The following is a 16,747-nucleotide window of genomic DNA, read 5'->3' on the forward strand; positions in this document are numbered from 1 at the left end:
TAGCGCAGACTCCTGTACAGCAAATAACAACGCTCAGGAATCTGCGCCCAGTACCTAGGTGCAAATTTTGACACCTGTGCTGCGTCTCGTTAAAAAGACAAGTCACGCCTCCACAACTGTTTGACAGTATAATGGGCTAAATAGTGTACGTGTTTTAGTCAGCGTGTGCAAGGAGCAAAACAAATAGAGCAACCTTTTACTTGTGCAGCATTAATGCTGCACAAGGTGTGGCTCTTGTACCTTGCAACACCTGAGGGGGGGGTTAAAGGTAACCTTTGAAATTGGTTCAACTAGGCTTCGGCCTACACTCTGCTCCTCTCCTCCTCCTGCTGACCCTGGGCTCAAACACCGCTAGTTTTTGCCCGGAAATGCTAGCTGCACAGAGAAAAACACCAGCCAATGTGTTAGTGGGGTTCAGCACCGCCAGCTGTTCCCCTGCTGTGTAGTCGGCAACGTGTCCAGCACAAGCCACGCTGGCACAACCGACCAAAAGCTGCCACCAGTGCAGGCTTCGGCCTACACTTTGCTCCTCTCCTCCTCCTGCTGACCCTGGGCTCAAACAACGCCAGTTTCTGCCCGGACATGCTAGCTGCACAGAGAAAAACACCAGCCAATGTGTTAGTGGGGTTCAGCACCGCCTGCTGTTCCCCCGCTGTGTAGCCGGCATCGTGTCCAGCACAAGCCACGCTGGCACAACCGACCAAAAGCTGCCACCAGTGCAGGCTTCGGCCTACACTTTGCTCCTCTCCTCCTCCTCCTGCTGACCCTGGGCTCTAACACCGCTAGTTTTTGCCCGGACATGCAATCTGCACAGAGAAAAACACCAGTCAATGTGTCAGTGGGGTTCAGCAACGCCAGCTGTTCCCCTGCTGTGTAGCTTGCAACGTGACCTGCAAACGCCACGCAGGCACATGAACTGAAATTGAAGGGAGCCTGCCCCCCACCCACAGGTGTTTCTATGTATATCAGCCACCTTGTACAGCAGTACTGCTGCATTTGTACGAGGTGGCTGACTTTTTCTCCTTGCCCACGTGGAACTCAACACGTACAAAATGTGTCTCATTAGAGACCATTACAATGTCCCTGAGGTGTGACTTTCCTTTGTAATGACACGCAGCACCACCCTTGTTAGCGCTGCCCGTCTTTTGACATCATTGGTTAGCTGGCTGCGCCTGTGCATCTCCCCTGCTCGAAACAACGGCCCTCGGTGTCTTATTTTTTTGGACAGCGAGGGTGTGATTGATGGGCATGTGCAGTGCATATGTTTGCCTGTGTTCACTCATCTCCTTCCGCCTTCTTCAGACTGGGTGTCCTCATGGCCGCGGCAGGCGATAAGGGATCAGATGAGGCCGCCCAGTCTGAAGCAGGTGTAAGGACATGTGTGAGCGGCAAACATATTTAGTGCACCAGGGCACGAATCCCAGCACCGCAGTGTTATTTTTTAAAAACACACTGTGGGTCTGGGATTCATGTCCATCGCTAACCGCAACGGCCGACATGAAATGAGGTCAGAAGACAGGAAGCGCTCACAGCGCATGGCCAAGGGATCACAATAGCGCAGACTCCTGTACAGCAAATAACAACGCTCAGCAATCTGCGCCCAGTACCTAGGTGCAAATTTTGACACCTGTGCTGCGTCTCGTTAAAAAGACAAGTCACGCCTCCACAACTGTTTGACAGTATAATGGGCTAAATAGTGTACGTGTTTAATTCAGCGTGTGCAAGGAGCAAAATTAAATAGAGCAACCTTTGACTTGTGCATCATTAATGCTGTTCAAGGTGTGGCTCTTGTACCTTGCAACACCTGAGGGGGGGGTTAAAGGTAACCTTTGAAATTGGTTCAACTAGGCTTCGGCCTACACTCTGCTCCTCTACTCCTCCTGCTGACCCTGGGCTCAAACACCGCTAGTTTTTGCCCGGAAATGCTAGCTGCACAGAGAAAAACACCAGCCAATGTGTTAGTGGGGTTCAGCACCGCCAGCTGTTCCCCTGCTGTGTAGTCGGCAACGTGTCCAGCACAAGCCACGCTGGCACAACAGAACAAAAGCTGCCACCAGTGCAGGCTTCGGCCTACACTTTGCTCCTCTCCTCCTCCTGCTGACCCTGGGCTCAAACAACGCCAGTTTCTGCCCGGACATGCTAGCTGCACAGAGAAAAACACCAGCCAATGTGTTAGTGTGGTTCAGCACCGCCAGCTGTTCCCCCGCTGTGTAGCCGGCATCGTGTCCAGCACAAGCCACGCTGGCACAACCGACCAAAAGCTGCCACCAGTGCAGGCTTCGGCCTACACTTTGCTCCTCTCCTCCTCCTCCTGCTGACCCTGGGCTCTAACACCGCTAGTTTTTGCCCGGACATGCAATCTGCACAGAGAAAAACACCAGTCAATGTGTCAGTGGGGTTCAGCAACGCCAGCTGTTCCCCTGCTGTGTAGCTTGCAACGTGACCTGCAAACGCCACGCAGGCACATGAACTGAAATTGAAGGGAGCCTGCCCCCCACCCCCCCAGGTGTTTCTATGTATAACAGCCACCTTGTACAGCAGTACTGCTGCATTTGGACAAGGTGGCTGACTTTTTCTCCTTGCACACGTGGAACTCAACAAGTACAAAATGTGTCTCATTACAGACCATTACAATGTCCCTGAGGTGTGACTTTCCTTTTTAATGACACGCAGCACCCCCATTGTTAGCGCTGCCCGTCTCCTGACATCATTGGTTGGCTGGCTGTGCCTGTGCGTCCCCCCTGCCCGACACAACGCCCCCCGTTGTCTCATATATTTTGACTGCGAGGGTGTGATTGATGGGCACGAGCAGTGCATATGTTCCCCTGTTTTCACTCCCCTCCTTCCGCCTTCTTCTGACTGTGCGGCCTCATGGCCGCGGCATGCGATAAGGGATCAGCTGAGGCCGCCCAGTCTGAAGCAGGTGTAAGGACATGTGTGAGCGGCGAACATATTTACTGCACAAGGCCACGAATCCCAGCACCGCAGTGTGACTTTAGGAAAAGCCACTGTGGGTCTGGGATTTATGGCCATCGTTAACCGCACCGGCCAACATGAAATGAGGTCATGAGACGGCCTGCACTAACAGGGTATTGCCAAGGGATAACACAAGAGCGCAGTTTCCTGTACTGCAAATAACAACGGTAAGGAATCTGCGCACAGCACCTAGGTGTAAATTTGTACACCTGTGCTGCGTCTCCTTAAAAAGACTAGTAGTCACGCCTCCACTACTGTTTGACAGTATAATGGGCTAAATAGTGTACGTGTTTAATTCAGCGTGTGCAAGGAGCAAAATTAAATAGAGCAACCTTTGACTTGTGCATCATTAATGCTGTTCAAGGTGTGGCTCTTGTACCTTGCAACACCTGAGGGGGGGGTTAAAGGTAACCTTTGAAATTGGTTCAACTAGGCTTCGGCCTACACTCTGCTCCTCTACTCCTCCTGCTGACCCTGGGCTCAAACACCGCTAGTTTTTGCCCGGAAATGCTAGCTGCACAGAGAAAAACACCAGCCAATGTGTTAGTGGGGTTCAGCACCGCCAGCTGTTCCCCTGCTGTGTAGTCGGCAACGTGTCCAGCACAAGCCACGCTGGCACAACAGAACAAAAGCTGCCACCAGTGCAGGCTTCGGCCTACACTTTGCTCCTCTCCTCCTCCTGCTGACCCTGGGCTCAAACAACGCCAGTTTCTGCCCGGACATGCTAGCTGCACAGAGAAAAACACCAGCCAATGTGTTAGTGTGGTTCAGCACCGCCAGCTGTTCCCCCGCTGTGTAGCCGGCATCGTGTCCAGCACAAGCCACGCTGGCACAACCGACCAAAAGCTGCCACCAGTGCAGGCTTCGGCCTACACTTTGCTCCTCTCCTCCTCCTCCTGCTGACCCTGGGCTCTAACACCGCTAGTTTTTGCCCGGACATGCAATCTGCACAGAGAAAAACACCAGTCAATGTGTCAGTGGGGTTCAGCAACGCCAGCTGTTCCCCTGCTGTGTAGCTTGCAACGTGACCTGCAAACGCCACGCAGGCACATGAACTGAAATTGAAGGGAGCCTGCCCCCCACCCCCCCAGGTGTTTCTATGTATAACAGCCACCTTGTACAGCAGTACTGCTGCATTTGTACAAGGTGGCTGACTTTTTCTCCTTGCACACGTGGAACTCAACAAGTACAAAATGTGTCTCATTACAGACCATTACAATGTCCCTGAGGTGTGACTTTCCTTTTTAATGACACGCAGCACCCCCATTGTTAGCGCTGCCCGTCTCCTGACATCATTGGTTGGCTGGCTGTGCCTGTGCGTCCCCCCTGCCCGACACAACGCCCCCCGTTGTCTCATATATTTTGACTGCGAGGGTGTGATTGATGGGCACGAGCAGTGCATATGTTCCCCTGTTTTCACTCCCCTCCTTCCGCCTTCTTCTGACTGTGCGGCCTCATGGCCGCGGCATGCGATAAGGGATCAGCTGAGGCCGCCCAGTCTGAAGCAGGTGTAAGGACATGTGTGAGCGGCGAACATATTTACTGCACAAGGCCACGAATCCCAGCACCGCAGTGTGACTTTAGGAAAAGCCACTGTGGGTCTGGGATTTATGGCCATCGTTAACCGCACCGGCCAACATGAAATGAGGTCATGAGACGGCCTGCACTAACAGGGTATTGCCAAGGGATAACACAAGAGCGCAGTTTCCTGTACTGCAAATAACAACGGTAAGGAATCTGCGCACAGCACCTAGGTGTAAATTTGTACACCTGTGCTGCGTCTCCTTAAAAAGACTAGTAGTCACGCCTCCACTACTGTTTGACAGTATAATGGGCTAAATAGTGTACGTGTTTAATTCAGCGTGTGCAAGGAGCAAAATTAAATAGAGCAACCTTTGACTTGTGCATCAATAATGCTGTTCAAGGTGTGGCTCTTGTACCTTGCAACACCTGAGGGGGGGGTTAAAGGTAACCTTTGAAATTGGTTCAACTAGGCTTTGGCCAACACTCTGCTCCTCTACTCCTCCTGCTGACCCTGGGCTCAAACACCGCTAGTTTTTGCCCGGAAATGCTAGCTGCACAGAGAAAAACACCAGCCAATGTGTTAGTGGGGTTCAGCACCGCCAGCTGTTCCCCTGCTGTGTAGTCGGCAACGTGTCCAGCACAAGCCACGCTGGCACAACAGAACAAAAGCTGCCACCAGTGCAGGCTTCGGCCTACACTTTGCTCCTCTCCTCCTCCTGCTGACCCTGGGCTCAAACAACGCCAGTTTCTGCCCGGACATGCTAGCTGCACAGAGAAAAACACCAGCCAATGTGTTAGTGGGGTTCAGCACCGCCAGCTGTTCCCCTGCTGTGCAGCTTGCAACGTGACCTGCAAACGCCACGCAGGCACATGAACTGAAATTGAAGGGAGCCTGCCCCCCACCCACAGGTGTTTCTATGTATATCAGCCACCTTGTACAGCAGTACTGCTGCATTTGTACGAGGTGGCTGACTTTTTCTCCTTGCCCACGTGGAACTCAACACGTAAAAAATGTGTCTCATTAGAGACCATTACAATGTCCCTGAGGTGTGACTTTCCTTTGTAATGACACGCAGCACCCCCATTGTTAGCGCTGCCCGTCTCCTGACATCATTGGTTGGCTGGCTGTGCCTGTGCGTCCCCCCTGCCCGACACAACGCCCCCCGTTGTCTCATATATTTTGACTGCGAGGGTGTGATTGATGGGCACGAGCAGTGCATATGTTCCCCTGTTTTCACTCCCCTCCTTCCGCCTTCTTCTGACTGTGCGGCCTCATGGCCGCGGCATGCGATAAGGGATCAGCTGAGGCCGCCCAGTCTGAAGCAGGTGTAAGGACATGTGTGAGCGGCGAACATATTTACTGCACAAGGCCACGAATCCCAGCACCGCAGTGTGACTTTAGGAAAAGCCACTGTGGGTCTGGGATTTATGGCCATCGTTAACCGCACCGGCCAACATGAAATGAGGTCATGAGACGGCCTGCACTAACAGGGTATTGCCAAGGGATAACACAAGAGCGCAGACTCCTGTACAGCAAATAACAACGCTCAGGAATCTGCGCCCAGTACCTAGGTGCAAATTTTGACACCTGTGCTGCGTCTCGTTAAAAAGACAAGTCACGCCTCCACAACTGTTTGACAGTATAATGGGCTAAATAGTGTACGTGTTTAATTCAGCGTGTGCAAGGAGCAAAATTAAATAGAGCAACCTTTGACTTGTGCATCATTAATGCTGTTCAAGGTGTGGCTCTTGTACCTTGCAACACCTGAGGGGGGGGTTAAAGGTAACCTTTGAAATTGGTTCAACTAGGCTTCGGCCTACACTCTGCTCCTCTACTCCTCCTGCTGACCCTGGGCTCAAACACCGCTAGTTTTTGCCCGGAAATGCTAGCTGCACAGAGAAAAACACCAGCCAATGTGTTAGTGGGGTTCAGCACCGCCAGCTGTTCCCCTGCTGTGTAGTCGGCAACGTGTCCAGCACAAGCCACGCTGGCACAACAGAACAAAAGCTGCCACCAGTGCAGGCTTCGGCCTACACTTTGCTCCTCTCCTCCTCCTGCTGACCCTGGGCTCAAACAACGCCAGTTTCTGCCCGGACATGCTAGCTGCACAGAGAAAAACACCAGCCAATGTGTTAGTGTGGTTCAGCACCGCCAGCTGTTCCCCCGCTGTGTAGCCGGCATCGTGTCCAGCACAAGCCACGCTGGCACAACCGACCAAAAGCTGCCACCAGTGCAGGCTTCGGCCTACACTTTGCTCCTCTCCTCCTCCTCCTGCTGACCCTGGGCTCTAACACCGCTAGTTTTTGCCCGGACATGCAATCTGCACAGAGAAAAACACCAGTCAATGTGTCAGTGGGGTTCAGCAACGCCAGCTGTTCCCCTGCTGTGTAGCTTGCAACGTGACCTGCAAACGCCACGCAGGCACATGAACTGAAATTGAAGGGAGCCTGGCCACCACCCCCAGGTGTTTCTATGTATAACAGCCACCTTGTACAGCAGTACTGCTGCATTTGTACAAGGTGGCTGACGTTTTCTCCTTGCCCACGTGGAACTCAACACGTACAAAATGTGTCTCTTTGAGACCATTCCACTGTCCCTGAGGTGTGACTTTCCTTTCTAATGATACGCAGCACCCCCCTTGGTAGCGCTTCCCGTCTTCTGACATCATTGGTTGGCTACTTGCGCCTGTTCGTCCGCCCTGCCTGAATAAAATGCTCCTCGTTGTCTTAATTATTTTGACTGCGAGGGTGTGATTGATGGGCACGAGCAGTGCATATCTTCGCCTGTCTTAACTCATCTCCTTCCGCCTTCTTCAGACTGTGCAGCCTCATGGCCGCGGCATGCGAGAAGGGATCAGCAGAGGCCGCCCAGTCTGAAGCAGGTGTAAGGACGTGTGTGAGCGGCCAAAATATTTACTGCTCAAGGCCACGAATCCCAGCACCGCAGTGTGACTTTAGGAAAAGCCACTGTGGGTCTGGGATTTATGGCCATCGTTAACCGCACCGGCCAACATGAAATGAGGTCATAAGATGGGCAGCGCTAACAGGGCATTGCCAAGGGATAACACAAGAGCGCAGACTCCTGTACAGCAAATAACAACGCTCAGGAAGCTGCGCCAAGCACCAAGGCGTTATTTTGGACACCTGTGCTGCGTCTCATCAAAAAACCAAGTCACGCATCCACTACAGTTTTACTGTAGAATGGGGTAAATTGTGTATGTCTTTCATTCAGCGTGTGCAAGTAGACAAATTAATAGAGCAACCTTTCACTTGTGCAGCATTAATACTGCACAAGGTGTGTCTCTTGTACTTTGTAACACCTGAGGGGGGGGTTAAAGGTTTCCTTTGAAATTGGTTCAACTAGGCTTCGGCCTACACTCTGCTCCTCTCCTCCTCCTCCTGCTTCAACACGGGCTCTAACATCGCAAGTTTTTGCCCGCAAGTGCTAGCTGCACAGATAAAAACACACGCCATTGTGTTAGTGGGGTTCAGCAACGCCAGCTGTTCCCCCAGTGTGTAGCCGGCAAAGTGTCCTGCAAACGCAACGCAGACACAAAGCTGCCTCCAGTGCAGGCTTCGGCCTACACTCATCTCCCCCTGCTTACCCTTTGCTCCAACACCGCTAGTTGGGGCTCTAGGAAGACAATCTTTAATAGGCAAGGCAACGCATCCGGGTTCCAGCACCGCCAGCTGGTTCTCGGCAGTGTTCTTGTCACAGGTACTCCCTCGTGCCAAGCCTGGTTTCAGCACCGTCAGCTGTTTCCGGGTTGTGTCAACTTCACTGAGACGCCTATGCTTGCCCCGTCGTGGGGCGGTCGAGTTAGCCAACTCCAGGGTGCCTCCAGTTTAGGAGCTTCCTATGTGGGCTGCGTGAACTGGTAGTCAAGGCTGGTTCTGTAGTGCCAGTAGGCCCAGCTCCCCCTGTAGGACTGTTGGGGTTCGGTAACTGCGGCTGCCTCGCGGCCTAGCTGTTCTCTCCTCTCCTGTGGGCCTTGGGGTCCACCACCTGGTTCCAGCACCGTCAGCTGGTTCCGGGCCGAGCCTTTGGCTAAGGTGCCTCCTCCTGGGTATCCGAGTTCCGCCAACGCCAGGCGGTCCTTGGTAGTGCTTTTAAGCGCGGGCACCTACAGCTTAGTAACCGGGTTCCAGCACCGTCAGCTGGTCCTCGGTCGTGCCATTGGCTCTTGCACACTGGGGCAACGCATCCGGGTTCCAGCACCGCCAGCTGGTTCTCGGCAGTGTTCTTGTCACAGGTACTCCCTCGTGCCAAGCCTGGTTTCAGCACCGTCAGCTGTTTCCGGGTTGTGTCAACTTCACTGAGACGCCTATGCTTGCCCCGTCGTGGGGCGGTCGAGTTAGCCAACTCCAGGGTGCCTCCAGTTTAGGAGCTTCCTATGTGGGCTGCGTGAACTGGTAGTCAAGGCTGGTTCTGTAGTGCCAGTAGGCCCAGCTCCCCCTGTAGGACTGTTGGGGTTCGGTAACTGCGGCTGCCTCGCGGCCTAGCTGTTCTCTCCTCTCCTGTGGGCCTTGGGGTCCACCACCTGGTTCCAGCACCGTCAGCTGGTTCCGGGCCGAGCCTTTGGCTAAGGTGCCTCCTCCTGGGTATCCGAGTTCCGCCAACGCCAGGCGGTCCTTGGTAGTGCTTTTAAGCGCGGGCACCTACAGCTTAGTAACCGGGTTCCAGCACCGTCAGCTGGTCCTCGGTCGTGCCATTGGCTCTTGCACACTGGGGCAACGCATCCGGGTTCCAGCACCGCCAGCTGGTTCTCGGCAGTGTTCTTGTCACAGGTACTCCCTCGTGCCAAGCCTGGTTTCAGCACCGTCAGCTGTTTCCGGGTTGTGTCAACTTCACTGAGACGCCTATGCTTGCCCCGTCGTGGGGCGGTCGAGTTAGCCAACTCCAGGGTGCCTCCAGTTTAGGAGCTTCCTATGTGGGCTGCGTGAACTGGTAGTCAAGGCTGGTTCTGTAGTGCCAGTAGGCCCAGCTCCCCCTGTAGGACTGTTGGGGTTCGGTAACTGCGGCTGCCTCGCGGCCTAGCTGTTCTCTCCTCTCCTGTGGGCCTTGGGGTCCACCACCTGGTTCCAGCACCGTCAGCTGGTTCCGGGCCGAGCCTTTGGCTTAGGTGCCTCCTCCTGGGTATCCGAGTTCCGCCAACGCCAGGCGGTCCTTGGTAGTGCTTTTAAGTGCGGGCACCTACAGCTTAGTAACCGGGTTCCAGCACCGTCAGCTGGTCCTCGGTCGTGCCATTGGCTCTTGCACACTGGGGCAACGCATCCGGGTTCCAGCACCGCCAGCTGGTTCTCGGCAGTGTTCTTGTCACAGGTACTCCCTCGTGCCAAGCCTGGTTTCAGCACCGTCAGCTGTTTCCGGGTTGTGTCAACTTCACTGAGACGCCTATGCTTGCCCCGTCGTGGGGCGGTCGAGTTAGCCAACTCCAGGGTGCCTCCAGTTTAGGAGCTTCCTATGTGGGCTGCGTGAACTGGTAGTCAAGGCTGGTTCTGTAGTGCCAGTAGGCCCAGCTCCCCCTGTAGGACTGTTGGGGTTCGGTAACTGCGGCTGCCTCGCGGCCTAGCTGTTCTCTCCTCTCCTGTGGGCCTTGGGGTCCACCACCTGGTTCCAGCACCGTCAGCTGGTTCCGGGCCGAGCCTTTGGCTTAGGTGCCTCCTCCTGGGTATCCGAGTTCCGCCAACGCCAGGCGGTCCTTGGTAGTGCTTTTAAGCGCGGGCACCTACAGCTTAGTAACCGGGTTCCAGCACCGTCAGCTGGTCCTCGGTCGTGCCATTGGCTCTTGCACACTGGGGCAACGCATCCGGGTTCCAGCACCGCCAGCTGGTTCTCGGCAGTGTTCTTGTCACAGGTACTCCCTCGTGCCAAGCCTGGTTTCAGCACCGTCAGCTGTTTCCGGGTTGTGTCAACTTCACTGAGACGCCTATGCTTGCCCCGTCGTGGGGCGGTCGAGTTAGCCAACTCCAGGGTGCCTCCAGTTTAGGAGCTTCCTATGTGGGCTGCGTGAACTGGTAGTCAAGGCTGGTTCTGTAGTGCCAGTAGGCCCAGCTCCCCCTGTAGGACTGTTGGGGTTCGGTAACTGCGGCTGCCTCGCGGCCTAGCTGTTCTCTCCTCTCCTGTGGGCCTTGGGGTCCACCACCTGGTTCCAGCACCGTCAGCTGGTTCCGGGCCGAGCCTTTGGCTAAGGTGCCTCCTCCTGGGTATCCGAGTTCCGCCAACGCCAGGCGGTCCTTGGTAGTGCTTTTAAGCGCGGGCACCTACAGCTTAGTAACCGGGTTCCAGCACCGTCAGCTGGTCCTCGGTCGTGCCATTGGCTCTTGCACACTGGGGCAACGCATCCGGGTTCCAGCACCGCCAGCTGGTTCTCGGCAGTGTTCTTGTCACAGGTACTCCCTCGTGCCAAGCCTGGTTTCAGCACCGTCAGCTGTTTCCGGGTTGTGTCAACTTCACTGAGACGCCTATGCTTGCCCCGTCGTGGGGCGGTCGAGTTAGCCAACTCCAGGGTGCCTCCAGTTTAGGAGCTTCCTATGTGGGCTGCGTGAACTGGTAGTCAAGGCTGGTTCTGTAGTGCCAGTAGGCCCAGCTCCCCCTGTAGGACTGTTGGGGTTCGGTAACTGCGGCTGCCTCGCGGCCTAGCTGTTCTCTCCTCTCCTGTGGGCCTTCGGGTCCACCACCTGGTTCCAGCACCGTCAGCTGGTTCCGGGCCGAGCCTTTGGCTTAGGTGCCTCCTCCTGGGTATCCGAGTTCCGCCAACGCCAGGCGGTCCTTGGTAGTGCTTTTAAGCGCGGGCACCTACAGCTTAGTAACCGGGTTCCAGCACCGTCAGCTGGTCCTCGGTCGTGCCATTGGCTCTTGCACACTGGGGCAACGCATCCGGGTTCCAGCACCGCCAGCTGGTTCTCGGCAGTGTTCTTGTCACAGGTACTCCCTCGTGCCAAGCCTGGTTTCAGCACCGTCAGCTGTTTCCGGGTTGTGTCAACTTCACTGAGACGCCTATGCTTGCCCCGTCGTGGGGCGGTCGAGTTAGCCAACTCCAGGGTGCCTCCAGTTTAGGAGCTTCCTATGTGGGCTGCGTGAACTGGTAGTCAAGGCTGGTTCTGTAGTGCCAGTAGGCCCAGCTCCCCCTGTAGGACTGTTGGGGTTCGGTAACTGCGGCTGCCTCGCGGCCTAGCTGTTCTCTCCTCTCCTGTGGGCCTTGGGGTCCACCACCTGGTTCCAGCACCGTCAGCTGGTTCCGGGCCGAGCCTTTGGCTTAGGTGCCTCCTCCTGGGTATCCGAGTTCCGCCAACGCCAGGCGGTCCTTGGTAGTGCTTTTAAGCGCGGGCACCTACAGCTTAGTAACCGGGTTCCAGCACCGTCAGCTGGTCCTCGGTCGTGCCATTGGCTCTTGCACACTGGGGCAACGCATCCGGGTTCCAGCACCGCCAGCTGGTTCTCGGCAGTGTTCTTGTCACAGGTACTCCCTCGTGCCAAGCCTGGTTTCAGCACCGTCAGCTGTTTCCGGGTTGTGTCAACTTCACTGAGACGCCTATGCTTGCCCCGTCGTGGGGCGGTCGAGTTAGCCAACTCCAGGGTGCCTCCAGTTTAGGAGCTTCCTATGTGGGCTGCGTGAACTGGTAGTCAAGGCTGGTTCTGTAGTGCCAGTAGGCCCAGCTCCCCCTGTAGGACTGTTGGGGTTCGGTAACTGCGGCTGCCTCGCGGCCTAGCTGTTCTCTCCTCTCCTGTGGGCCTTGGGGTCCACCACCTGGTTCCAGCACGTCAGCTGGTTCCGGGCCGAGCCTTTGGCTTAGGTGCCTCCTCCTGGGTATCCGAGTTCCGCCAACGCCAGGCGGTCCTTGGTAGTGCTTTTAAGCGCGGGCACCTACAGCTTAGTAACCGGGTTCCAGCACCGTCAGCTGGTCCTCGGTCGTGCCATTGGCTCTTGCACACTGGGGCAACGCATCCGGATTCCAGCACCGCCAGCTGGTTCTCGGCAGTGTTCTTGTCACAGGTACTCCCTCGTGCCAAGCCTGGTTTCAGCACCGTCAGCTGTTTCCGGGTTGTGTCAACTTCACTGAGACGCCTATGCTTGCCCCGTCGTGGGGCGGTCGAGTTAGCCAACTCCAGGGTGCCTCCAGTTTAGGAGCTTCCTATGTGGGCTGCGTGAACTGGTAGTCAAGGCTGGTTCTGTAGTGCCAGTAGGCCCAGCTCCCCCTGTAGGACTGTTGGGGTTCGGTAACTGCGGCTGCCTCGCGGCCTAGCTGTTCTCTCCTCTCCTGTGGGCCTTCGGGTCCACCACCTGGTTCCAGCACCGTCAGCTGGTTCTCGGCAGTGTCTTTTGCTCTTGTACCTTCTGCTCCCCATCCTGGTTCCAGTACCGTCAGCTGGTTCCGGGCAGAGCCTTTGGCTTAGGTGCCTCCTTCTGGGTATCCAAGTTCCACCAATGTCAGGTGGTCCTTGGTAGTGCTTTCAGGCACGGGTACCTCCTGCTTAGTAACCGGGTTCCAGTAACGTCAGCTGGTCCTTGGTAGTTCCATTGGCTCTTGGACATTCGGCTACCCATCCGGGTTCCAGTACCGTCAGCTGGTTCTCGGCAGTGTCTTTTGCTCTTGTACCTTCTGCTCCCCATCCTGGTTCCAGTAACGTCATCTGGTTCCGGGCAGAGCCTTTGGCTTAGGTGCCTCCTTCTGGGTATCCGAGTTCCGCCAACGTCAGGCGGTCCTTGGTAGTGCTTTTTAGCACGGGTACCTCCTGCTTAGTAACCGGGTTCCAGTAACGTCAGCTGGTCCTCGGTAGTTCCATAGGCTCTTGAACCTTCGGGTAGCCATCCGAGTTCCAGTTCCATCAGCTGGTTCTTGGCATTTTCTCAGCCTTCTTGTACCTTCTGCTACATTTCCAAGTTGAAGACCCTAACGTCGACAACCCGGAAGACCACCCCGATGACGACGACCCGGAAGACCACCCCGATGACGACGACGACGACGACGGCGGAGACGACGACGGCTGAGACAACGACGGCGGAGATGACGACACTGGAGACGAAGACCCTGGAGACGACAACATGGAAGACCGAGAAGCAGAAGAACAAGAGGCTGCAGAACAAAGAGCAGAAGAACATTAAGCATAAGACTTAATATCAGAGCAAAAGATATTATCTAAATTATATGCAGAAGAAGACTAAGCAGTGTATGGGGGTGAGTCCGTTCCTCCTCGTGGTGCCCCTGGATAAAGCCTGATGCTGCAGGCCAAACTGAACGCGGACAAATGTAACTTTTGTGACTGGCAGAACGGAAGGTGTAATCTTCCAACTTTTATAGATAACAACTACGGGAATGCCTGTCACAAATGAGAATATGATGAAGAAGTAGAATAGGAAGAATAATAACAGTGGAATAAAAAGAATATGTAGAATAGGAAGAATAATAATAGTTGAAGAAAATGAATATGAAGAATGTAATAAAAAAAAAAATAGGTAGAAGATGAAGAAGAAGATGAATAAGGTGAAGAAGTTGATGTCAAGGATGCTGATGATGATGAAGATGAAAGTGTGGGAAAAGAAAAAAAAAAAAAAGAAAAAAAAGAAGGGGAAGGGCGTGGAATAGTGAAACATCAATATCTGACAAAATAAAAAAAATTTACATACTCAATATCTTTTTCAATCCGAACTTCTTTAAAAAAAAAAAAAAAACATGCTATTCTATTTGATTGGACTAATCCTCATTGCCTTTAATGTCTCCGCCACCTCCCCCATACATCCTACATTATTCTTAGTTGTTTTCCTTCAGGTAGAATGAACCTACAAGGAAAGAAAGGGTTTATTTTAATTCCGATATTTTGGTCCCATTGACTTGCATTGGGATCGGGTATCGGTATCGGCGATATCCGATATTTTTTGAATATCGGCCGATCCAAACCGATACCGATACTTTCCGATATCGGAAGGTATCGCTCAACACTAATTACGACTATAAGACGCACCCCCCATTTTCCTCACATTTTTTGGGGGGAAAAAGTGCGTCATGTAGTCCGAAAAATACGGTAGCCAATAACCATTTTATTTGTTTTTTGTTTGGCACATAAATGGTCACCACGTTTCATCCTGCCCTGCTGCAGCTCTAGATACTTTGTCACTGCTGGGGGTAAAATTGCTATGAAAATGACAAACAGAACAAAATTCTAAGTGTTAGTAAAGCTTTGCATTGTGCTAAAATTTTGCAACTTTTAAAAAATTTTTACACCAGAATTCTGGCCTAAAAGCTTTGAAAATTGGGACCTAAGTCCTTTTTACACAGTACCATGTGGCATCCATATAAGTGAGTTTGGTTAACTTATTTATGAAATTTCTGTTCCAATTTTGAAGAACACAGCTGAATGTTTGATAGGATTGAGATGTATGACATAAGAACAGAATAAGTGGACAAACTTAAAATTGAACAAATTATTTTCTATAAAATGTAATACTTACTGTCCTCTTGAGGTATGAACCAGCAAAGTAATTAATGTTGAGGTGGCTGGACATATGCAGTTTAGAGCAAGCATTGCATGTTTAAATTCTTCTTCACATACAACATGGTCTAAAAAGTAAAAGAAAAGGGTTTTTTTTATTTCGACATTCATCTATAAATGACAAGTTTGTTGTGGGTTTAATCTGTTATATTAAAAACAATGTAGTTTGATAGGATTTTTTACAATTATTTTTTACTAAATCTAATCAATAATGTTACTAATAACAACAATTGTTTTCTGACAAGAACAAAAGTAAAATATCCTTTACAAGAAAAGAAAGTTTATGAGAAATTAATTTGTTTATGTAGATTTTTTGATTCTACATTAAATCCTTTAAGGATTCACTAGAATTAAAGCAATGTTGGAGGAAAAAATTAAAATTTTACTTCTACCAAAATATTGATTTAACTTCAAAATTTGAATTTTCAGAACAGTAACCAGAGAAAATGGACCATGTAAGTTGTTGAGAAATTTATCATGAGTATACCAATACCCTACATGTAGTGGAAAACTACTGTGTGGGCATACAACAGGGCTCAGAAGCACCACTTGACTTTTAGAAGGCAAAAATGGCTGGAATCGATAACGGAAGCTGTGTTACATTTGCAGACCTCCTGATGTGCCTAAACAGCGGAAACTCTCCACAAGTTACCTCATTTTGGAAACTATACCCCTCAAGGAACTTTTCCAGAGGTGTGTTGATAACCTTGAACCCACAAGTGTTTAACAGAATTTTGTGAAGTTGGGCCATGAAAATGAAAAGATACATTTTTCCCCAAAAAATGTTCTTTTCAGCCCCAAATTGTTCCTTTTCACAAGAGTAGCAGAATAATATGGACCACAAAAACTATTTTGCAATTTCTCCCGAATACACCAATATCCCATATGTGGTAAAAACCTACTGTTTGGGCTTGGAAAGGAAACAGCGCCAAGTGAATTCTGGAGCACTATTTTTCCTGGAGTAAATTACAGATGCCCTGTCACATTTGAAGAGCCCCTGACTTGAAAAAACAGCAGAAGCCCCTACTAATGACCCCATTTTGGAAACTATACCTCTTGAGAAATCCATTTGCAGTGTAGTGGGCAGATTTAACAATCAGACGATTCTATTGTATAACATTGGGTTGAGTTAATTGAAAATTTCCATTTTTTTCCATGAAAATGTTGCTTTTGCCCCAAGTTTTTATTTTTCAAAAGTAACCAGTAGATACCAGTATCATGAAAGCTCCCTATCTATCCATTGACAGATGAGGAGTCTGAGTGGGTACTTGCTTTTTATGTGGATTGAAATGAAGCTTTTGTTAGGATTATTATACCTAACATTTTAGATCATATTTATCATGTGTTCTACGCTGAGCACTTACACCGTGTTTTCTTGTTAATCTCCCAATGACGTGATTCAGATGAAACCTTTGAGGGATCCATTCACTATAATGAGGCAGCCGAGTTATTATGGACTTCACATGGCCTCTGTTCAGCATCGTCCTTTTCAGTGGTGCACAAAACTGTGGCTGACCAAGCTTTTATGCACTCTTAAATAAACGACACTGTCAAATCATAGGTCAGACAGCATCCACTGTGTTTCAATCTGCCTCATTAATGGGAATGTTCCACTGAGGGTTCCATCTGAATCATGAATTTCAGAGATTGTCAAATAACCCTGCTGTAAGCATTAAGCGGAGAGCACAGCTGAGCCTTAGGCTATATTCATGTGTTCAGTACTTGATCAATATTTTCCATCTGTACTTGTAAGCC

At 51.8% G+C, this 16,747-nt stretch overlaps 1 protein-coding gene across 1 annotated transcript in view; it reads right to left on the bottom strand.

The window, feature by feature from the left end:
- KCNT2 (potassium sodium-activated channel subfamily T member 2) overlaps positions 1–16,747 on the bottom strand; it is a 1,033,274-nt gene that overhangs the window by 468,620 nt on the left and 547,907 nt on the right. Inside the window, exon 14 of the mRNA XM_069737282.1 lies at positions 14,952–15,060. Within this exon, the coding sequence (XP_069593383.1) occupies positions 14,952–15,060 (109 nt within the window). The remainder of the gene's footprint in view (positions 1–14,951; positions 15,061–16,747) is intronic.

The sequence above is a fragment of the Ranitomeya imitator genome, chromosome 8 (assembly GCF_032444005.1).
Source record: "Ranitomeya imitator isolate aRanImi1 chromosome 8, aRanImi1.pri, whole genome shotgun sequence".
Lineage (NCBI taxonomy): Eukaryota > Metazoa > Chordata > Amphibia > Anura > Dendrobatidae > Ranitomeya > Ranitomeya imitator.